Below are 24,935 nucleotides of genomic sequence, written 5' to 3'. Positions count from 1 at the left end.
CTTTTGCATAGATTTTTTTCTAAATGCAGCCCTTCTCAACCAGATGGTGGAAAGCGACACATAAATCAAAGGATGAGAAAGGCTCTCCTTTGCCTCTTTGTAGCAAAGCCAGATGTCTGAAGTGCACTTGGAGAGAAAAGCCTTGTTCCCTTCCAGTAGCCAGAGGAAAGGGTAGATATTGGATTTCAAATACCTGCATGTTGGAGATACAGATTCACAGGTTGGGATGAAAGAGAGTTCTTTGATGGGGAGCCCGGAATGGTCCTTTTCTCACAAGGCAGTTGTGTGCCTAAGAGAAAAATGTTTCACTCACATTAACCTTTCATACATGGATGCGTTTCTGTTCAATGCCTGGATTCTATTGCTGACATCCACCAGTGGCCTTCTGCAGATCTCTGTTTGTTAAGCTTGCACATGTGGAGGTGCACACTTCCAGCAGTGCCATTAATTGGCATGCCTTTGGCCCCTGTCAGAATGATGGGAAGCATAACATCATGAAACGTAAAAAGGATAGTATGGTATGTCATGTGTGAGTACTATGTTAGTAATGTAATATTTCTTCTATATAAACAACTTTTAGTGGCAGTTGTTATGCAAGTTGCCAAAGAAGGGGATTATGGTATCTTATTAATATCCATCAAAATTGGATTTGATTAGAAACAGTGGTAGATCATAACCCTCTAGAATCTCTTACATTTACTGATAATATATATTACAATAAATATTTTACTTTAGGTATCCACTACCTGTATTTACTTTGACTGCATTAGTATGATTCTTAACATAAATGGAATACACTCAGCAACATTTACACAGATATTCTGGAAAAACTATTCCTCTTTATAGTTTCAGTGTCAGTTCTGTCAAATAAAAATCAAAACCAAACAAAGTCTTATTGTTGACTTAATAACACTCAAAATAGTTGTCGCAGCGTTGAATCGAGGTAAATAAACAGTTCTTAACATATACAGTAGAGTCTCACTAATCCAAGCTAAACGGGCCGGCAGAAGCTTGGATAAGCGAATATCTTGGATTATAAGGACTGATCAAGGAAAAGCCTATTAAACATCAAATTAGATTATGATTTTACAAACTAAGCACCAAAACTTCATGTTATACAACAAATTTGACAGAAAAAGTAGTTCAATATGCAGTAATGTTATGTTGTAATTACTGTATTAATGAATTTAGCACCAAAATATCACGATATATTGGAAACATTGACTACAAAAATGGCTTGGATTATTCAGAGGCTTGGATAAGCGAGGCTTGGATTAGTGAGACTCTACTGTATATGTACAACAAGACAACCTTTCACATAAGTATTAACATAAAACTGTTGTAGTCTCTAGATTGGTTACAATCTTATCCAATCCAATAAATGAAAAACAAGCAGAATCTACTGCTTTCTTAATGGTATTTTCAAGTATTGCTGGAGCGTAGAAAAAGACAGTTCAGTAATTAATATATCATCTTTATCATAACATCATAACATCATGCCTGCAAAAGAGCTCTGAGGAAATCTGCAGAATGATACGTTCAGAAGAAGACACAGAGGACCTTGGACTGGGTGCAGGTTCGGGTTCCTGGGCTGTTTTTCCCACTGAAATCAAAAGAACATTAGGGGCATCATGGCTAATTTTGTATTATTGATTTCATTGATGCTTAAAGGCAGTTGCCTTGGTGCAGCATATCAATTGTGTTTGTGGATGATAGAATCATAGACAGAAGTGGTTAAAGGGAACAGACAGAAGGAAGACTATGAAGGGACTCTACTGGTTTTATTGGTCATGAAACACCTGATATACTGGAGCCTCCGGTGGCATAGGGGATAAAAGCCTTGTGACTTGAAGGTTGGGTTGCTGACCTGAAGGCTCGAATCCCACCCGGGGAGAGCGCGGATGAGCTCCCTCTATCAGCTCCATCTCCATGCGGGGACATGAGAGAAGCCTCCCATAAGGATGGTAAAACATCAAAACATCCGGGCGTCCCCTGGGCAACGTCCTTGCAGACAGCCAATTCTCTCACTCCAGAAACAACTCCGGTTGAGCCTGACATGAAAAAAACAAAAACAAAAACCTGATATACTCTTGTGTAGGAATGGGAATCTTGTGGTGCTCCACACATTCTTGAGAGCTAATGACCAGCTTTTGTATGCTAACTAGGATGGATAGTGGGTTGTTGTGAGTTTTCCAGGCTGCATGGCCATGTTCCAGAAGCATTTTCTCCTGACGTTTCACTCACATCTATGGCAGGCATCCTCAGAGGTTGTGAGGTATATTGGAAACTAAGCAAGGGAGGTTTATATATCTGTGGAAGGTCCAGGATGGGAGAAAGAACATTCATACTGGCCTCCAACAGACAAAAGAGTTATTTCTCTCACCCTGGACGTTCCACAGATATACAAACCTCCCTTGCATAGTTTCCAATATACCACACAACCTCTGAGGATGCCTGCCATAGATGTGGGCAAAATGTCAGGAGAGAATGGCTCTGGAACATGGCCTGGAAAACTCACAACAATCCAGTGATTCCGACCATGAAAGCCTTCGACAACACATAGGATGGATAGATCTTCAACTCTCTATTGCAGCTCTTCAATATCCGGAAAAAAAAATGTGATTCCTATTCCTGTAGCAAAATCAGGAAGGAAAACCACAGATTCACCCATAGACTTTGCAATGCTGGTTTTGATCCCAATACCTGGTCAGCTAGTAGAAGGACCACAGTACTCATCTGGATATGCTTTGCATGGAGAAGGACACTGTCTTCGTGTTTGGCACCTCTCGTGATAAGGTGGAAAGAAAATTAGGGAAGATTTCTGTCTGAGAAATGGAAGAATAGGTTGCAAACAGGTAGCTTAGGGCAGATATGCAAATAGTGGTATAAAAAGCTAATAAAGTCACTGTAGCACAGCTTTGGAAATTTCTTTTTGAGCTACAATTCTTAATATACCCAGATCCGATGGATTCTGGAACTTATAGTAAGCTCTCAAGCTCTGAGTCGCAGTATTCTAATACCTTTGTTCTTAAATTGGCCATATTCTGTACATGTTTGTTTTTCTGCTGCCCACAAAGTTCCATGAGTTGACAGTGGGTCTCTTGCTGAGTTTTGGGCCTCGACAGATGCCTGACGATGCCAACCATTGACAGCAGCCCTTTTGGGCTCTTGTTCAAAAGCCATCCCTGGCGGTTTCTAAGGATATTGTGGCAGCGCAGCCTTTGTTCTTTGCGATGGCAGGCCTTCCATTAATCCTCCAAACAGTTCCAAACCTCGGCAGGTGCTTTTGTCAACCCAACAGGGTCCTGTTAATTGCTCTCACGTGCGGCTAATTTAAGCTTTGCTCTGTCATCTCTCTTGCTGCAGGGATGGAAAATAGATGTTGCGGGGCTTCTCATGCTAAGATGGCTCAGTGGGCTGCAAAATATGAAGTAAGAGGGACAAGGAGTTGCCTGTTTATATTCTAACCTCTTGTTTTGACATGGCGGTTACAGCTGCTACTGTTTTATTTCAGTCTGAAACATTTTAATTGTGGTTTTGTGCACTGGTTTTGTGCAAATTGGCCCCAAGGCAGTGTACAAGAATCTGGATTTCATAGCCAAGGTGGTGAGTCTATGCCTTCCTAGAGGTTGATGGATTCCAAGGTTCATCACTCCCAGCATTGGTGTCTGGTGGCTTCCATATTGTTGTGGGCAGTAAACCCAATCTAGATTTGTTCCAAACTTTGAAGGAGTTATCCAAGATGCTGAACCATATCCCCCCAAATTGTTGAACTCTTTGGATAGCCACTTTAAAGTGATCCAAAACGTGGATTCATTGCTCCATTGATTCTGGAACTACCAACAAGGCAAATGGTTTTAGAAGAAAGTTTGAACCCAGATATTTGTTCCCTTTCCTCAGTTTGAAGTTAAGTAGGCAACTCATAATATATACAGGGCTTAAAAATAATCCCAATGTATTTCTCTTGAAGAAAATTCTTCAAAGCACTAAAGCAGGGTTGGAATTACCTGGCTCTCTGGATGTTTTTGGACTTCAGGTTCCAGTAACCCTAGTCAGCATAGACAGTGGTGAAGAATACTTCCCATACCCTGCTCTGAATTAAAATATTGTCAACTCTGATTTCCAAAAGGCTTTTGCAAGAAAAGGAGAAGGTGATGACTTCAGATATTTTGCAAGATTGGGTGTTTTCTTGTTTCCACCTTGCTTCATATTATATTATTCATATCATATTATTCTGCACTTTGGCCCAGATCCTTGTTTTAGTCTCCTGTTTTTAATACTTTATGCTGTATGTTGATTACTATGATGGTTTTATTGATATTGATGTTTTACTGTTGGAATAATTGTTTTATCATTTTATTGTTGTATGTTTCGGGCTTTGTCCCCATGTAAGCCGCTCCGAGTCCCCACTGGGGAGATGGGGCGGGGTATAAAAATAAAGTTGTTGTTGTTATTATTATTATTATTATTATTATTATTATTATTATTATTATATTATCCATTCTGAATCTTAGGAGACATGATGGGCTACACAATTTCAGGGCTATGCAGATCAGTATGGGAGGGAAGGATAGCTTAGCTTCATTATGTCAACTGCATGTGACTTACTATACTTTGGGATTAGTTTACTTAAAGCAGTGCTCCAATAGGCATGGAGGCTCAGCTTGTTAGTAAGGATGCTGCCTTAGAAATCTGTAGGTGTTGTTTTTCTGCTCCTGCCAACTGGGTGCCCCCGTTTTCGTTTTTCTCATCCCATTTGTGAAATGGAGAGGAATGATGACTGCTGGCCTCCTGCAGTCAGAATATGCAATGGAAGTAATTTACTGCATTTCTGAACCCTCTGTACCGCTACAGTAAGACTTAGTAATGTGTGCTCCCTCTGCGCCTGTGCCATTGGCCTCGAAGAAGACAAAAGTGATAACTCTGCAGGGAAATTGTTCTCTTTCTCCATTCAGAGATGTGATAACTTTGGCTGATTTGCAGAGCGGGCATGACAAGCCTGCCAGGTGCCTATTGCATGAGACAGAATGCTGAAATCCGCTTAAAGGGAACCCTGGGAATCTTCTATCAAAGGCAGTGAGTGGCCTTTGAGGATGGGATTTCCTAGGCAGCAGGGAAATGGCTGTGCAAGAGGTTGCCCAATATTTATTAACTGGTCCTGTTATACAAGGTTGCTCTGATAACAGAGATGCCAGAGGAGCCTATTGGTAAAAAGTAAAGGGTATTAGGGGATGCTAGTTGAGATTTAAAATGCACGATTGTATTTGTTTATTGTGTCAGAAGGGAATTGAGAATATACTGCAAACACTGGAGAGAAGCTGCCAGTTAGAGCAGGCAGTATTAGGCTAAGTAGGTGAACCTAATCTGGCCTGGTGTACATAACTTTCTATTGATCCTAATACATAGAAGAAGGGGAGATATTATTCTATAGTGTGGTGCAGTTTTGTGAGTGGCAGTGTGATACTGTGCACAGTCTGGTTCAAGCCTTTTTGCTGCAAAAGGCAAATGAATCAATGTATCTCTCATTTACTGCATGACTATTGACTTAGCCAAATTGGCAGCTGGATCTTACTTCAACTTCGGCAGAGGCTTCTTAAATATTCCCACTCACAATCCCTTTCTTTCCGAGAATTTTTTACATGACCCCGGATATATGAAATAGGTTTTAAAACCCAAACACTTACTAATAATGAACCAGCATTTGCAAGGCTTGGTAAATAATAATAATAATAATAATAATAATAATAATAATAATAATAATAATAATAATAATAATAATAAACTTTATTTATACCCGGCCACCATCTCCCCACGGAGACTCGGGGTGGCTCACACGGGGCAAGGCCCAACTAGCACAATTTACAGAAACAACAGCATAAATACATTGAACAATATACAAAAAATAATAAAACACAGTAAGACAATAAAACAAGAGTCAACACAGCAGTAAATCAATCAACCACCAAGTACAATTCAGTCGACTTCATTGGTGGGGGGGACTGAAGCAGCAATATAAAATAACATCATCACTTAAAATACCAGAATAAAAGGGACCTAATAAAATTCAGGATAGAGTTATAGTGAACAGACTGATTTTTCTTTTTAAGAAAAACAGCTGAAGCATTGTTGTTGTTTTTTTGCAGACCACTGCATGTTGTTGCTAACAGGTTCATGTAAATGTCTAAATCAGCTACTAAGTGACATTCAGAAACATTAAGAGTTTTTTGTGTGTTAGGAGCGACTTGAGAAACTGCCAGTCGCTTTGGGTGTGAGAGAATTGGCTGTCTGCAAGGACGTTGTCCAGGGGATGTCCGGATGTTTTTGATGTTTTACCATCCTTGTGGGAGGCTTCTCTCATGTCCACATATGGAGAGCTGGAGCTGATAGAGAGAGCTCATCTGTGCTTTCCCCGGATTCAAACCGGCAACCTTCAGGTCAGCAATACAACCTACAAGTCAGCAGCTCTACTGGCACAAGCGTTTAACCCAGGGGTCCCCAAACTAAGGCCCAGGGGCCGGATGCAGCCCATCGAAGCCATTTATCCGGCCCCCACGGCACAAGGGCAGAAGGAGGCTGGGCTAAATGACCCAAGGGGTCTCTTCTTCTCTTACAACCCTTCTTCTTCTTCTTCTTCTTCTTCTTCTTCTTCTTCTTCTTATTATTATTATTATTATTATTATTATTATTTGAAATACAACAAGATGAGTCCACAGCAGATACTCTTCTGGCTGTTGTTTTTGGATCACACGTCGGACACTTCCCAAGTGTGTAGTACTGTGTGATGTATCGGCGAATAATGCGCGCAGATCCCAGTAAGGTGGTCTTCTGCAGCTGGCAGGTGGGGATTGTGTCAGTGCCAATTGTGTTTAAGTGCAGGCCAAGGTCTTTAGGCACTGCACCCAGTGTGCCAATCACCACTGGGACCACCTTGACTGGCTTGTGCCAGAGTCTTTGTAATTGATCTTTAAATCCTCATATCATGTCAGCTTTTCCAGTTGTTTTTCCTCAATCCTGTTGTCACCTAGGATTGCAACATCAACAATCCATACTTTGTTTTTTAACATGATTGTGAGGTCAGGAGTATTGTGTTCCAAAACCCTGTATTATTATTATTATTATTATTATTATTATTATTATTATTATTATTATTAATATTGAGGCTGGGTGGCCATCTGTTAGGGGTGCTGTGCTTGTGCTTTCGATGCACAAAGGCAGAAGGGGATTGGACTCAATGGCCCAAAGGGTCTCTGCCAATCCTCTTTTTATTATTATTATTATTATTATTATTATTATTATTATTATTATTTATTGCTCGGTGGCCAACTATAGTCCGGCCCTCCAACGGTCTGAAGGATTGTGAACTGGCCCCCCATTTAAAAAGTTTAGGGACCCCTGGTTTAACCCATTGCACCACCGGGGCTCTGCCAGAAACATTGCTGATGTTCAGAAACATTTTACTAATGCCAACCTTTTTGCAACCCTTATTATGAGTTGTGGCAACTCCATTTGGGGTCAGGACCCACAGTTTAAGAAGCAGTGCTATATTGCATACTGCAGCCAGCTAATTTAGGGGCCTTGTGACATGTACATACAGCTCTTTCCCTCCCAATAGATGGAAATGGCCAAAGTCCCTTGCAAAAGGAATGGCTGCAGAGCTGGCACTGCTGCTCTTCAGCACCTACCACCTGATGCAGTTGTCTCACTCCTTGATGCTTATGGTGAACACAACATTGAACACATGTATCTGTGAAATATGTGCATATCTGCATCAAATAGATATATATCACTGAAAGGTGGGGTTTTTGTTGTATTCAACTGGGCACAAATTCACATGTTCCCCAAATAATTTCCCCTCCTAAGTAGGAAAAGCCACCCCACCCCCACTTGCTTTGTTTCATCTTTGGTTCAATGCAGCTTGTTCCAATCATTCCTCATCATGTTTATAGCATTTACCCACTTTCCTCCCTCGCCTAATCCTACCCGGTCTGTTTGGATGCAAAGCTGCTGTTTATAATTACACTTAGGAGGTTGAAACGCATGCTCCCCCATCCCCTCCTCCCCAATTTTCCATCACTTTCCCCCAGAATTATCTGGGATTTACTGACTATTTCCAGTGGCAAGAAACTATCTGTGATGCGGATGGCTGGTTTCAGTGCCATCAAAATTAGTGACAGTTTAAGTACGTTTCCTGAACGCACTAGGAGAGATATTTATACTACTGCATTGCACGCCTGTGTTTGTGCTTTCTCTGTATTCACTGCAGTTGATGCTACTCTTTTAATGTTGTGTTTATAAGAAGAGTTTTGAAAGTGGCACTGTAGGAAATCCACCTCGGCATCAGCATGGAAGTCTTGTTTCAGCACGCATCTGGGGGATTTCTGCCGAGTTCTCAGGCATGAAATAACTTTGCTCAGCCTGCAGTGAAGAAGCAGGCTTGTTGGCATCAGAAGAGTTGGGGGCCAGCCAGCATAGTAAAACAAACTAGAAAGTGCATCTAGAGATGCCAGGAAGACACACTTGGTTATCTGAACATTAGACATGGTTAGCACACCCCTGCTCATGCATTGTTTATATTTTGCAGCGATTTGTTTGTGACACCGTTTGAATTTTTCCAAAGTGAAAAGCTGTGGGGTTTTCCCCCCAATTATGTATAAATGTTTCATACATCAAACAAAAATATATACATCTCTACATGAAGATAATTACTGCCGTCATTTTGTGCTACAAAAGGATATCACTAAATTGTAATAACCTGAAAAGTTTGGCACCAGAGAGATATAAACATTCCCCTTTCATGTATACATGTACGTGCAGGTAGAGAGAGCAGACAGCTAAGGGAGGATGAAAAAGTCAGCTTCTTCTTATCTGTGCAAGCCCTTGTCTCACACAGTCATGCCTCTGGGTCACAATCAACTTGTGTTTGCCTACTTCGGCACATTTGTGTTTCACAGGGTTTGTCATTCTCTCAGTGGGGTTCAGTGCTGTCTCTCAACCTCTCTGAATGTGTTGTTCTATAGTCAGTTCTAAATAGATCTTTGAAATCAATCATTCCAGTCAATGATTAATGAATTGAATTTACTACCACAAGTTGTGTTGACAGCCATGGGTCCCAGGCCTTTTTAAAAGGAGATCAGGTGAATTTATGGAGGGCAGATCTATCACTTGGTATAAATCATGGCAGCTAAATGAATTCTTTGGTTGAAGCACAGAATGTCAGCAGCAATTATCTTCATGTAGAGATGAGATTTAGACAGGACCACAAGGGCCACTGGCAAGAATGTACAACCAAAACACTCCTGAAGGATGCCCATACCCATACAACATTTGCTTAAAGATTTCCAAAGATGGACAGTCCAGTATCCTTCAAGGTAAAATGTTCTACTGTTGGCCATCTCTCGTACAGTAAAAGTTCTTCATAATATTTAGGTGAAATCGCTTTGCTTATAATTTGAATCCATGACTTTATGTTCTAGACTCTGGGAATCTGGGAAGCAGGAATCAAGCTGGCTCTATCTTTTACATGATATCCTTTTAGATACCACTAGCTTTGCCCGGCCACGCTTTGCTGTGACTTATGGGAATCCTTTGTTGGCCAGGTGGAATAGCAGTGAATAGCCTTGCAGTCTCAAAGCCTGGCCGTTTTCTGGAGTAACTGGAGCTGTTTGTTGTATGAATGTAGAGGCATGGATGAGGGGTTGTGCTGCCAAGTTTAGTGTTTCTGGGATGTGTAGTTTTGTTGTTTTGTCCTAGACCGAAATTTCATTACCCTTTTATATATATAGATATTCAAAGATAGCCATCATGTCACCACTCTGTCTTTTCTTCTCCAAGCTAAACATATTCATTTCCCAAAATTTTGCTTCATAAGGCTTGGTGTCCGGACTTCTGATAATCTTGATTATGCTATTTTGCATGTGGATTAGCACACCATTTCATTTAATGGGTTGCTGTGAGTTTTTGGGGCTGTGTGGCCATGTTCCAGAAGTATTCTCTCCTAATGTTTTGCCCAGATGTGTGAGGAAATGTCAGGAGAGAATGCTTCTGGAACATGGCCATACAGCCTGAAAAACTCACAGTAACCCAGTGATTCTGGCCATGAAAGCCTTCAACAACACATTGTGTTTAGGTTAGTCCTAGTTAGTCCTCGGTGGTTTTGGATTAGATTCAGCCCTACTTGAAAATGCTAGGTATGGGTCTTGGGACTTTTTGTATGCAAAACATGCACTCTGATGCTGAACTTTGGCTCTTTCTCATCAGTCAAGGATGAAAAACCATGTCTATGGGCAAGTCTCCATTTGGCTTGCAGCTTTTTCTGATGTTATCTACAATATATAAGACAAGAGGCTGTGATTTGAAAGCTAAAAGAAGTTATGACATACAGTGGCAGTACACTTCATACACTGTTGTGGACTTTCCAGCAGTACTGAACAATCCATTATTATAGGCAGGCAGGCTGGCTGAATCAGATATAGGAATCATATGCATGGCATCTTTCAAGAATATATTAGTCTTTTGGACCTCTACTGATTCCCCAAAACCTCTCTAACTGCTCCACATCATCTTTAAAACACTTGTGCAAATTCTGTAAAAGACTTTACTATTCTGAGTTGCTGTGAGTTTTCTGGGTTGTATGGCCATGTTCCAGAAGCATTCTCTCCTGATGTTTTGCCCACATCTACGTCAGGCATCCTCAGAGGTTGCGAGGTCTGTTGGAAATTAGGCAAGTGAGAAATACATATCTGTGAAATGTCCATGGTGGGAGAAATAACTTTTTACTATGCTGTTTCAGGGGTTTGCAACCCCAAAACTGTAAGAACCCCCACCAATCCCAAAACAATTGGGACAATGCAATGTCACTTCTGACCATCCAAAATGTAGTACATTACAACCTTCCATAGAAGACTGAGAACAGGGAGGAGTTTACCTAACCAAAGGCCCTATTTTGCTAATTCTTCATTGCTCTAACAGCAAGATAAGGGTGAGAGAGAGGATGCGGAAATTTTCCAACAAGTTGTGGTATGAAGTTTTAAGCAAAGGCTAGGCAGCCATCTGTCAGGGGTGCTTTGATTGTGTGTTTCTTCATTACAGAGGGTTAGACTGGATGACCCTTGTGGTTTCTTCCAGTTCTATGATTCTATGAGATTAGAGAAGGCATTGGTAATGGAAAAAAGTAAGCAGGAAAATGCAGATTTGGAGACTATTTCTCTTTGTGATTCACATCACATGAAGCCTGAAAATGCCTGAGCTCAGTAAAACGATGGCTTATGAAATCCTCTAGTAAACTGAAAAATGATGTAATAGCTTAATTAACTATGATAATTAAGTAGTCAAACAAAACTTAGTAGAGGATTTTTTTTTGTAGTATAGTTCTCAGAATCACAGTAGCCATGCTGGCTGTGGGATTCTAGGAGTCCCAAAAGATAACTTTTTCCAACCTGTAGTACAAGGCCCTTTCCTTGTTTCATAATGGCAGCAGTGTCTGTATGACCTTGGAAATCTATACCCTTAAATACTTATAGATTCCTATCATGTCATTTTACCCTGTTCCCCAGCTTAGTAATTATTACCTGTTTCTACCTGTGCCTCCCGGAGTTCCCAAGTGCCCTAGTTTCTCAATTCTATTGACTTGTCAGCAAGACTATTTTTCACAGATGCATTACTGTACATTCCCACTGCACTCACACTTCAGTTTTAAATTCTTGAGTTCTTTTTCTTCTTTATGAGTTTCACAAACCCACCTTTTAAAAAAATAAAATAAAAAATCAAGCCATATATTCTGTTGCTTTTGTTTCTCCGTTTAATATTTAATGGTTATGTTCAATAGTTAGGTCTTAAATTATGCCTTTTCCATGCTTCTTTCTCTCTTGCTGATCAGTGTTAGAGCTTTAGACTCAGTGCTTCAGGCCAAATCTTGGATGTGGAATGGAGAGCCATGTCATTTGGTCATTCAGTATCTTTTTCAGGAACTTGTGTGAAAGTGGTGGGAGTAAGATTTGGCCCCAACCAGTGGCAGTGTTTTTTCTTAAGCAAAATCAAGGTCTTCTTTAACATTGCTGTTGGATAAAAGCAGACAGACCAAAATGGTAGAAGTCCAAGAAATGATTTTAAAAAGGTAGATCTGTGCTGGGGAAAAGAGAGAAACACTCCTTTTCTGACTTGGGTTTCTGGTGTCACTCTACAGCCACTTTTCAACTTTTGTGTTGTTGTTGTTTTTAAAAATAGTTAAATTATTTTAAAGCCTCAAAAATTCTTTCACAAACCCCCACATGATGTGTTGTTTGACTTTTACTGTATGTAGGGTAGCATTGGGAAGATTGTGTGGGGTTGGTACTCTTTGGTGGTAAAGGTAAAGGTTTCCCCTGACGTTAAGTCCAGTCATGTCTGACTCTGGGGGTTGGTGCTCATCTCCATTTCTAAGCCGAAGAGCCGGTGTTGTCCGTAGACACCTCCAAGGTCAGGTGGCCGGCATGGCTGCATGGAGCGCCGTTACCTTCCCGCCGGAGCGGTACCTATTGATCTACTCACATTGGCATGTTTTCGAACTGCTAGGTTGGCAGAAGCTGGAGCTAACAGCGGGCTCTCACTCCGCTCCCGGGATTTGAACCTGGGACCTTTCGGTCTGCAAGTTCAGCAGCTCAGTGCTTTAACACACTTCGTCACCGGGTGAACTATAAATCCCAGCAACTACAACTCCCAAATGTCAAGGTCTATTTTCCCCAAACTCCACCAATGTTAACATTTGGGCATATTGATTATTTGTGCCAATTTTGGTCCAGATCCATCATTGTTTGAGTCCACAGTGCTCTCTGGATGTAGGTGAACTACAACTCCAAAACTCAAGGTCAATACCCACCAAATCCTTCCACTATTTTCTGTTGGTCATGGGAGTTCTGTGTGCCAAGTTTGGTTCAATTCCATTGTTGGTGGAGTTCCTAATGCTCTTTGATTGTAGGTGAACTATAAATCCCAGCAACTACAACTCCCAAATGACAAAATCATCCATCCCCCTCCCCAACCCCACCAGTATTCAAATTTGGGCGTATTGGGTATTTGTGCCAAATTTGGTCCAGTGAATGAAAATATATCCTACATATCAGATATTTACACTACAGTTCATAACAGTAGCAAAATTACAGTTATGAAATAGCAACGAAAATAATTTTATGGTTGGGGGTCACCACAACATAAGGAACTGTATTAAGGGGTCATGGCATTAGGAAGGTTGAGAACCACTGTCCTAAAGTGTTGAGGCCCATCACCTGAATGAAGCAAGGTACAAAATACATTGCTGTAGAGACTGGTGGTGAAAGGCTATAGATATGTATCTTTATGGACCCATTTTGTGGCTCACATCCCTCAACAGTCATCTGAAGCTCTCTCTCCATGTCCTCCAAACCCCTGTTAAAAATTGGCTGTAACTACTTGTAAAATTATGATAAAGCCACATGGTGATGGGGATCCTTTGGCTTCTTACAGTTCCCAACAAATCTTCAATATCAACCAAATTTTGAGTTCTGATGATGAAATTTCAGGTGTGATGTCTTGGCACATGAGGCAGGGACAAATGGATTGCACTCTAATTTCCTATGCTTTTGAGTCTGAACTGAGTGGAGCTCACAGACAAAAACTCAGCTCTGGTTACTCCGGTCTTTCCAGTATGTCAGGACTATAGGATTGTGAGGACAATATTCTAATACTTTTACTATTCAATAGTTAGTTAGGAGCCTGAAATCCTTGCCAGTCTATTACAAATCACTCAATCACTGATCAGTACAAATATTTTTGTGCTCCCTCCCTTTGTGGAGTCAGGCTCTGGCATTCCTTTCTAGCTAAAAGGAGTTGGACAAAAGAGCATCTGTCAAAAGGCAACTGTTCTGCCTGAGTAAATGGAATTTGAAATGAGTGACATCATCATTACAACAGGTAAACAAATCTATACCCAGAGACCTTATCAGAGTTTAGAATTTCACCGCTATTGATCACTCGGAAGTCTGAAGATAAGACTTCTTCTGTAATGTCTTTCATGTGGGCCTCATTCTTTGTAGCTTCAGCAAGGATAGAGAGTTTGAGTTCTTTGGAGTTGGTCACAGAGTATCCCATTTCTGCTCAAATTAGGTATTACACTCCAGCTGAATATAAAATGAAGGCCTGCATTTACTATTGTAGCTGTCCTGAGAAACGTAGACCTTCCTTTGATACTAAGGATACTGGAGTAAATCCAGTTTTACTTCCAACTTGACATACCCAGTGAAATGTACTGACTAAAGATGTTGTTCCTTGCTATCAAATTGACTTTGACTTATGACAACCCTATGAATGAGAAACCCCCAGGAGCCCTGGTTATCAACAGCCCTGCTCATGTCTTGCAAATGCAAGGATGCTATGGTTTCCCTGATTTTATCAATCCATCTTTGAGGTGTTCTTCCACTTTTCCTACTGCCTTACACATCCCATGTATTCTCCAGAGCAGGGGTCTCCAAACTTTTTAAACAGGGGGCCATGTCACGATCCTTCGGACCGTTGGAAGGCCGGACTATAGTTGGCCACTGAGCAATAATTAATAATAATAATAATAATAATAACAACAACAACAACAATAATAATAAAAAAGACTGGAAAACTGGAAAAGCTGACACGATATGAGGATTTAAAGATTGAATTACAAAGACTCTGGCACAAGCCAGTCAAGGTGGTCCCAGTAGTGATCGGCACATTGGGTGCAGTGCTTACAGACCTTGGCCTGCACTTAAACACAATCGGTGCTAACAAAATTACCATCTGTCAGCTGCAGAAGGCCACCTTACTGGGATCTGCACACATTATTCGCCGATACATCACACAGTCCTAGACACTTGGGAAGTGTCCGACATATGATCCAATACAACAGCCAGCAGAGTGTCTGCTATGGACTCATCTTGTTGTGTTTCTAATAATAATAATAATAATAATAATAATAATAATAATAATAATAATAATAATAATAATAAGGGTTTTAAGAGAAGAAGAGACCTCTTGGGTCATTTAGCCCAACCCCCTTCTGCCCTTGTGCCATGGGGGCCAGATAAATGGCTTCGATGGACCGCATCCGGCCCCCGGGCCTTAGTTTGGGGACTCCTGCTCCAGAGGCTCACATCATCTCATGATCTGTCCAAAATACAACAACCTCAGTTTAGTCGACTTGTCTTCTCATGCAAACTCAGGCCTTTTTGATATCACTTACTTAAGTCCAATCAATTTCTCTGTGTTTACTATTTTGGTTTGGACTAAAATTGGATTTTGACAATGTTTTTGTATTCACAATTCAGTATGGTTTCCTAGGTGTTGCCTATTTGGGATGTATAATTGTGTGTGTTTGTGGATAAATATGCATACTTGTTCGTTCATTCCATTTACCAGATACAAATAAAAGGCATTCTAAGAGAAACAGCCAAAGGGTTCTCCAAAATTTCAGAGGATTTTCCAACCTGTTTAAGATTTACATGAGGAGTGGTAGTAGTTCAAGGGGAACCACTTCCTTCCTCTGGATTCCACCAGGAGAAATCCACAATTAGATCTTTCCCAGAGAGTTCTCCTTCTTTCTAGGATACTAAAGTGTCCATAGAGATTGATCCAGTTAAATTCCTCTGACCAAGATTTTTTTTTGAACTGCTTTCCATTGGCTCTCTCCTCTTCAATTGAGCCTATCTTTGCTCTCTTTGAGTGTCTTGGGAAACTTTGCTTGACATTTTGAGGTCAGGTTCACTGACCTCTTGAACCTTCCTGGGGAGTTCACTGGGACAAAGTTGATGGAACTCCATCTTCATGTCACAAGCTGAACAGCATCTCCTCTTAGGGAAAATAGAGATGCGAAATGACAATAGAGAACTGTGAAAGGAGCAATAGCTTTGGTTTATGCCTCCCCGGGCGACAAGTTAACATCTCTAGTGCTTTTGCCCAGATGTTGTTCATGGTCAAATCTTTGTGACGTGTAGCAATTTCAAGAAACAAAGCAGATACATGCGAGAGCTATATGACAGCATTTCAGGCTAGCAATTATTCCGATGCACAAGGGAGTTGCATTCATCTGTTATTCCCACTAGCAATTTGATGCCCAAATTGGTCCTTAAATCAGCACCATGAGAAAAGTAAATCACTACTTTAATTTCTAATCAGTTTAGAAGAGCCCTATCTCCTTTTATAAAGAGACTGGTAACAGGACTACCCCCAAAACTCCCCAAGGGATTCCTACATTTATGAGCTACCATTACATTGAGACTATAATTCAAGTGCTTTTTTGTTGTTGAGCCAGTATATCCAAACTTGGCTTCTATAACCTTGCCCTAGCGACCCCTATCTCGTAACCACTAGAGACACAAAACTTAAACTGTCAGTGTTGCTTTGAGAACGCTGGAATTCAGTTCTTTTCCAATATGGGAGCATTCAATTACAGATGCTCTCATAAAACTTACATTTCTCAGAGTTATCTGAAGGAACTGAAGACAATTAAATCAGCGTATGCTGTAATTGAGAAAAAAAACTAACTGAAGAACTGAGAGCAGCATCCTCCTTTGCGTAGATATACACAACTTATCAGAAAAGTGTTTCAATACATTTAGGAAGCTTTTGTGTGTGTGTCAGGAGCGACTTGAGAACCTACAAGTCGCTTCTGGTGTGAAAGAATTGGCCGTCTGCAAGGACATTGCTCAGGGGACACCCGGATGTTTGATGTTTTACCATCCTTGTCAGAGGCTTCTCTCATGTCCCTGCATAGGGAGCTGGAGCTGACAGAGGAAGCTCACCCACTCTCCCCAGATTCAAAACACCGACCTGTTGGTCAGCAGTCCTGCCGACACAATAGTTTAACCCATTGCTTCACCCGGAAGTGAATAAGGAGGGAAAAGCTTGTCACTGAAAAATGTAGCTATAGAAGGGGGAAAAGGAGAGTGTTGCTCTTCAAATAAGAATTCTTCCCACCCAAATGAAAATTTCCCTCATTACTCAGATTTCTAGAGAGTAAGACACTTTGAACTCTTATGTTTGCTGTATTTGCATTCCCATGGGAACATAACATGACTTTTTTTTCCTTTGGATGCTTAAACTGTGTGTTCAGTTTTAAATTACTGAAATGCTAGACATTTGGGAATTGAAGGGAAATTTAATTGGGGCTCAGAATTCCTCTTGGGTGAGCAATGCCATCCTTTTGCTCCTCCCCTCTAGCTGTGCTCCCAAGCACACACCTGCAGAATATTACATGTTCAGATGAATTCTGATATTTAATAAGGCACTTCTTACATAATGTCTTCTATTTCCTTAAGGAATGCCCTGGGGTGTGCGCCTCTAAATTGCCTGTTAGTTTGTGGTTTATAAAATGAATTGTATAGCATTTTCTTAGGTAAACAATACTCCAAGGCATTTTTGCAAGTTCCTTCCTTGCAACTGGTATTCATTGGTGGTCTCCTGTCCAAGTACTAACCAATGATGATCCTGTTTAGCCTCTAAGTTCAGATAGGATCTGACACCCTTGGGCTATTTAGGCCATAAATAAATTCTCTGAGAGCATCCAAAAATAAATGAAATCTATGCTACCCGTAATGGTATTGTATACCATTATTGGTGGGTGTTGCCATTTGATAAAATGCAGCACAGTAGAGTCTCACTTATCCAACATAAACGGGCCGGCAGAATGTTGGATAAGCGAATATGTTGGATAATAAGGAGGGATTAAGGAAAAGCCTATTAAACATCAAATTAGGTTATGATTTTACAAATTAAGCACCAAAATGTCATGTTATACAACAAATTTGACAGAAAAAGTAGTTCAATATGCAGTAATGCTATGTAGTAATTATTGTATTTATGAATTTAGCACCAAAATATCACGATGTATTGGAAACATTGACTACAAAAATGCGTTGGATAATCCAGAACGTTGGATAAGCGAGTGTTGGATAAGTGAGACTCTACTGTAATTACTTTTCTTTAAAAATACATATCCTAAAATAGGTTTATGCACACGCAGACACTGGGCAGTGAGAGAAGTGCTTCTTTCTGGCTTTTGTAATAAAATAAGGAAAGGTGTGGGAGAATTACAGAGAATCCAGGAGAGTCTTTGGCTTCTGCTCTGTCTAAGGTGCTGAAAAAGGCCTATGGGCAGCTCCCTGGGGCTTTAGCAGATGCTAAAGGCTTAATTCTATCCGACTCTTTACTTTCTAAGTTTATATAGCTGCCTAGAATACAGTTTATCTTCTTGAGGGCTGCTTCTGCCAAGATTCATTTCTATGTGCAGACAAGCCAAGGAGAGTTCTGGGATTCATCACAAGCAGTAGAGAAATTGAGAATGGTTCTTTTTCTTGCAAAAAGATACATTTTGCTTGAATGCCACTGTGTAGGCTTGAGTGAGTCATACAAGAACCAATACATAAGATAAATGGCACATGTTTCAAATTCAAGCCTATGAGCTCAATTTACCCATCATGTCATTTTATGTGGCCCTCTGATGTTGGCCTCTAACTCCTGTAATCCTCAACATTACACGTCATGACTAGAGCTAATGGGAATTGTGATACAGCAACACCTGGAAGGCTGCAGTTTGTTCAGTTTAGTCAGGGTAATGTGGTTTGAATTGTGAGATCAGGCTTGTGGATACAATGTATGTGTTCAAAATGTCCTTTAACCTTTCCTCAGCCTCGGAGTCACAAGTACTATTTGGTTGCATTTCCCATTATCCCCATTCTGTATAGCTGATATTCCAAAGTGATGGGAATTGTCATTTGATAGCACCTGGATAGAAACTAAAGAGCTCATACCATCATGTAAACAAATTATAGTTGGTCCTCTGTATCTACGGATTCTCAATCAATGGATTTAATGGCCCTTTAAAGGCAAAAATAAGACTGAGGCGGCCCTCAATGAAAATGAGCTTGACACCCTTTGCATACACTGTTGTGGATGACAGATAATAATAATAATAATAATAATAATAATAATAATAATAATAATAATAATAAACAACTTTATTTATACCCCACCACCATCTCCCCAACGGGGACTTGGGGCGGCTTACATGGGGCCATGCCCAGAACAATACAATATAACAGAATATAAATAGAACAACAAATCATAACACATTGAACAATACAATAAATAATAATATACACTATATTACGCAAAATCAGAAGAACAATAAAACAGGGCGGGCCGCATGAACACTAAGTTAAAACTCGGGGTGAGAAAAGGAATAAGAGTAAAAACCACAGAGAACAGGGTCATAAAGTAGTGGTGCAATAAGATTATATGTATATTTTATCCAGATAGCTTTTGGCCTTCTAAATCACCTCCTTAATGGACGGTTTTGCTGAAATACCAAACTCACAATGTGCACATACATCATGTATATGTAAGATTTTATAGAATTTGGAAGAAACCTTGTAGATCATCTAATCTTCTATCTTAATGGAGGAGATCCAGAGCTAGAACAATCCCAGCAGCAGATGCCACATGAATGGAAGGTTTCTATTATGACAGTCAATGATATTTCACTGACCGCTGTGAAAACAAAATGCTGAACTCAGTTGGCCTTTGCTGTGATCCAGATTCCCGCAGCTTACATTTTTATTTGGGCTCCAGATTCCTGGTTGCTTCCTATCTTGCCCTTCATGTTTTCAGCCTTGTGACAGAGTATCTTCTGTGTCATGCTCTGAAGCTGTTTTTTTTCCATTTTTTCCATTGTAGGTTCCCGTCCTCGCCTTGAAGATTCATCTCCACGGATAATTGAACATCCCTCTGATCTCATTGTGTCCAAGGGAGAACCGGCAACGTTGAACTGCAAAGCAGAAGGTCGCCCTACTCCTATTGTTGAGTGGTATAAGGATGGGGAGCGAGTGGAAACCGACAAAGAAGACCCACGATCTCATCGCATGCTGCTGCCTAGTGGGTCCCTTTTCTTTCTGCGCATTGTGCATGGCCGGAGGAGCAAACCCGATGAGGGAGTGTATGTCTGTGTCGCCAGGAACTACTTGGGTGAAGCGGTGAGCCGGAACGCATCTCTGGAGGTAGCCAGTAAGTAGAATATTCAACCTTTGAGTGTCTGAATTCAGTAATGCTGGCTGAGAAATGAATGCCAATTGGGCAGTCATGAGTTACTTTCTGTCAGTATTAATATACCTTGGAAAAAAGACTTCTCTGCCCATTTCCTGACAATGTAATTGTATGTTATAGTATCTTGCTAGGAATGTGTGATTAGGTGTCTTAAAGATGCATCCTTAAGTACTTTCTGTCATGCTGCCATTTATAGCATGTTGGTTTTCCCTGGCCCATTTTTTGTTCCTCTCCCCCATCAAGTCACATTGATTAATGCCACAACTGCAAAGGAAAGAGAAATGTTTCTGCTAATTGCATTCATTGGCAGGGATTTGGGGTGTTTGCTTAACCAAACGAGTTCAACAAATGGTTGAAAACAAGAGTGATGAGGCCTCTTAGAAATGTCTACCACTTTGTCATTCTACTTCCTCGCACAAGTGAATCTGTGGCTGCCTATGTCCAACTGTAGAGTAAAACTGCAGGTTTTTCTTCCCTACCTCCTCCTCTTCCTCACCTTTGCTATATTGCAGCAAAGAGATCAGAATGGCTGAAATGCTTCAAATCAGGATTGTTGGAAAGAGAGACCTACTTGTCTTCTTGATTGAAGATATTTGGGCTCTTTGGGTTTTGCATCTGCATATATCTATCATGGACTAATATCCACTGATATTCCCAACCTCCATGAATTTGTCTAATCCAGTGGTCTATGGGTCTCCAGATGTTTTGGCCTTCAACTCCCAGAAATCCTAACAGCTGGTAAACTGGCTGGGATTTCTGGGAGTTGTAGGCCAAATCACTTGGGAACCTACAGGTTGGAAACCACTGGTTTAATCTCATTTTAAAGCCTTCCAAGTTGGTGATCATAACCACATCTTGTCGCAAATTACTCAAGTCTCCGTATGCTGTGCATGAAGCAGTGCTTCCTTTTGTATGTCCTGGATTTTCAACTCCCAGTTCATTTTATGGCCCCAGTTTCCAGTGCTACAAGAGAAACTCAGTGGATAAGTATTTGAGTAAGGAATCTCACCAGTCTCTACATTTTCAATTCCACCAACCTTTCACTACACTGCCGTTCCTTCTGTTTGATCACTTTCTAACAAAGATAAGGCATGCACTCCTTTTATAAGTCAATTTACTCCAGGATATAGATTCTTTCTAGCAACATGTCCAACCGCATTCCTGGCAAGCTTCTCTGGTGTGTCTTTCAAAGAGGAAAGGTCTCTCAGCCAAGCAAAAAGACCCATAGTTTGTGGATTCAGAAGATATCCAGGTTTGTTATTTATCTGCCCTGACCTTTGTGGCTTTACAAGGCACTCTCAGCCATTGTCTTTCTTAATGGTTTTATAGAGACAAAGATCTGCAAACAAACAGTGCAGAAAAACACCCAGGCCTCTGAAAGTGACACAAGATGAATGATGGCCTTGCCTGAGACAAGGCCAAACATCAGGGGTGGGGTGAGGGAACAAAACACTATTTCTGCTAAGCTTTGGAGTCATTTCCAGGCATTTCATGAACTGAACATAGCGTTACCTTCTGCTCTTAAAATGTCAAGAGGGTAGAAGAGGGACCTCTGACTGTTAAACCAGCATGATTTATGACTATTGATACCAGATTACACTCTCAAAATAAAGCTATCGAAGGAGTGTGGTAATTGGTCAAAATCTGGACATCAGAAGGGAAAATCTATAAAATGGTTTTCTCTGAAGCTAACAAAATAGGGTGGGCAGAAATAAGGATTAGGAACAATTATTCCAAAGGCAAGGAATGACTTTCCAGTGGCGGATTTTTCAGGAAAGGTGGGTGTTGATAATCTGTCTTGGAGATCCTTGCATGAATCTTGATTTTATTTTTAATCAAATGTTTAATTGTTTTGTGTTGGTGTAGAGTGAAGGGATGCTAACATGAGCTTGCACAAAGCAAAATCATGATTTGGTACAGTAGAGTCTCACTTATCCAACATAAACGGGCCGGCCAAACATTGGATAAGCAAATATGTTGGATAATAAGGAGGGATTAAGGAGAAGCCTATTAAACATCAAATTAAGTTATGATTTTACAAATTAAGCACCAAAACATCAAGTTATATAACAAATTTGACAGAAAAAGTAGTTCGATATGCAGTAATGCTACGTAGTAGCAAAGTATCACGATGTATTGAAAACATTGACTACAAAAATGCGTTGGATAATCCAGAACGTCGGATAAGCGAATGTTGGATAAGTGAGACTTTACTGTACATATTAAAGGGAGCCCCCAGTGACACAGTGGATTAAACTACTGAGCTGCTGAATTTGCTGACCGAAAGGTCAGCAGTTTAAATCCGGGGAGCGGAGTGAGCTCCTGCTGTCAGCTCCAGCTTCTGCCACACTAGCAGTTTGAAAGCATGTAAATGTCAGTAGATCAATAGGTACTGCTGTTGTGGGAAGATAACGGCGCTCCATTCTGTCATGCCAGCCACATGACCTTAGAGGTGTCTACGAACAATGCTGGCTCTTCACTTTAGAAAAGGAGATGAGCACCAACCCCCAGAGTCAGACACGACTAGACTTAACGTCGGTGGAAAACCCTTCCACCAAACTCTTCTGCTAACAGGCAGAAGACAAAAAAATGATCCCATCCGCTTTGCCAGGTTGCAGTAGCACTTGTGGATGGTTGATGGTCCTGCCTTATAGGTTCTTGGCCATATTAATATTATTATTATTATTATTATTATTAATAATACACTATTATAATTGTATATTTATCCCCCTGACGTTAAGACTAGTCGTGACCAACTGGGGGTTGGTGCTCATCTCCATTTCTAAGCCGAAGAGCCGGCGTTGTCCGTAGACACCTCCAAGGTCATGTGGCCGGCATGACTGCATGGAACGCCCTTACCTTCCCGCCGGAGCAGTACCTATTGTACATGTAATATTACTAATAATATTGCAATATAGTCATATAGTACAATATAATAATATATAATGCTTATATTGTGCTATACTAATAATATAATATATTATATGTATATATATCTTCTAAGTCCCCTTCGGGGTTAGAAGGGCAGGATATAAATGTCACCAATAAATAAATATTCTTCTCTACCTGCATTGGCCCAACAAATGACAAAGATGATGGATTTCATTCCATTAAAACAAAAACAAAAAACACGACAGCACCAGATATGGAGGTGGGAAAGGGTAGAAACTGGCAAAGGCACATTTGTTAGATATGTGCAGTGGATACAGAAGTTAATTTACAAAATGGGAAGATGCAATCATAAAGGACAATACTGGCTCTTTTGAAGAAGCCATAAACAAAGCCCTGGGGATCAGACCTCCTCACAGATATTTGGCCACACGCACTTCCTATCCTCTCCACAACACTCTGTCAAGTACAAGATTGTTTCCTGGCTTGCTGCCTGTATCGGAGATCATTTCCAAATGGCATTCAAGTTACCCTGCCAAACAGACGTTCCAGGATGAAATAGCCTCTTCCAGGCAAAGTGCTGGCATAATTCAAAATTGCTCTTCACCATTTTCCTTGAATGTGCCTTAGAAAGCCCCATGATAGAAATCAGGCAAAGCTGTAAAATCTGGTTTGTCCTGCCATAGAAAACAAGGCTTGGAGACCTAATAATATTGCACTGAAGGCCACATTGGAAATCCTGTTGCAATGATTTTGCTTCCTTGTTTCAATGCATACAAATTGGCTTGATCGTCTCATTACTCCAATAGGCATTTCGGCTGTGGCTAAGTATGTTACTTTTTGCATGTTTTAAGCATATTGTTTTAAAATTGTAAGCTATCTTGAGTCTTAATTTTGAAAGAAATGTGTTGTTGGTGTTGGTGTTGTGCAGACTAATAAGAGCATTCTTCAGAGGTTTGGTAGATGGCATTTGGGTCTTTAATTTACATTACTGAGGTTCTGCCATTGTAAATACTAATCTGTTTAATTTGTCTGAGCGCATGCAGACATTTGGAAATTTGCATCTCTGCTTGATTCAATGCACAGGTTGATTTGATTCATTAAAAGACAAAGGTTTCCATTTTGATTGTTGTTGTTGTGTGCCTTCACATTGTTTATACTGAATCAAATACAAATATTTTATGTTCTATCCCAGGCATGGGCAAACTTTGGCCTTGCAGGTGTTTTGGACTTCAACTCCCATCATTCCTAACAGCCTCAGGCCCCTTCCTTTCCCCCCTCAGCCGCTTAAACCACAAGACCCTGGAGGTGTTTATGGACAATGCTGGCTCTTTGGCTAGAAATGGAGATGAGCACCAACCCACATAGTCGGAGACAACTAGACTTTTTTTTTGAGAAATTGCAAAGTTGCTTCTGGTGTGAGAGAATTGGCTGTCTGCAAGGACGTTGCCCAGGGAACACCCAGATGTTCTGATGTTTTTACCATCCTTGTGGGAGGCTTCTCTCATGTCCCCACATGGAGCTGGAGCTGATAGAGGGAGCTCATCTGCGCTTTCCCTGGTTTGGATTTGAAGCTGGCATCATACAGGTCAGCAACCCAACCTTCAAGTCACAAGGCTCTAACCCACTGCACCATCGGGGGCTCCTATGACTAGACTTAATGTCAGGGGAAACCTTTACCTTTTCCTTATATTAGAGCATAGTGTGATGCCAAAATACCAGCCTCCGTATCCAGTGACCAGCCCGTCCACTCAGAGGGGGTCCCTCTCTTTCAGCGCTGTCTTAGCCATTGCTTTTAATGAAAGACTCCAAGGCATCTTGTTGTGTCCGCATGAGAGATTTAAAGGATGTGAGGTCAAAGAGGAGCTCCCAGTAGGGGAAAAGAGCCTTTCAATGGGAAGAGGAAGAAAGGGTTGAGCGAACAGCAACTTAAGGGTGGAGCCCAGGGACCCAAGCAGAATTGTCTTTTG

General features: G+C 40.8%; 1 protein-coding gene across 3 annotated transcripts in view; it reads left to right on the top strand.

The window, feature by feature from the left end:
* Positions 1–24,935, top strand: part of robo3 (roundabout guidance receptor 3) — a 232,753-nt gene that overhangs the window by 105,298 nt on the left and 102,520 nt on the right. For all 3 annotated transcript variants that reach the window (XM_062961269.1, XM_062961268.1, XM_008119088.3), the window contains exon 2: positions 19,711–20,037. In XM_062961269.1, coding sequence (XP_062817339.1) covers positions 19,711–20,037 — 327 coding nt within the window. The remainder of the gene's footprint in view (positions 1–19,710; positions 20,038–24,935) is intronic.

Source organism: Anolis carolinensis, unplaced genomic scaffold (assembly GCF_035594765.1).
Source record: "Anolis carolinensis isolate JA03-04 unplaced genomic scaffold, rAnoCar3.1.pri scaffold_8, whole genome shotgun sequence".
Lineage (NCBI taxonomy): Eukaryota > Metazoa > Chordata > Lepidosauria > Squamata > Dactyloidae > Anolis > Anolis carolinensis.
Note: the sequence above shows the minus strand (reverse complement) of the source record. Positions and strands in the feature narration are given on the sequence as shown.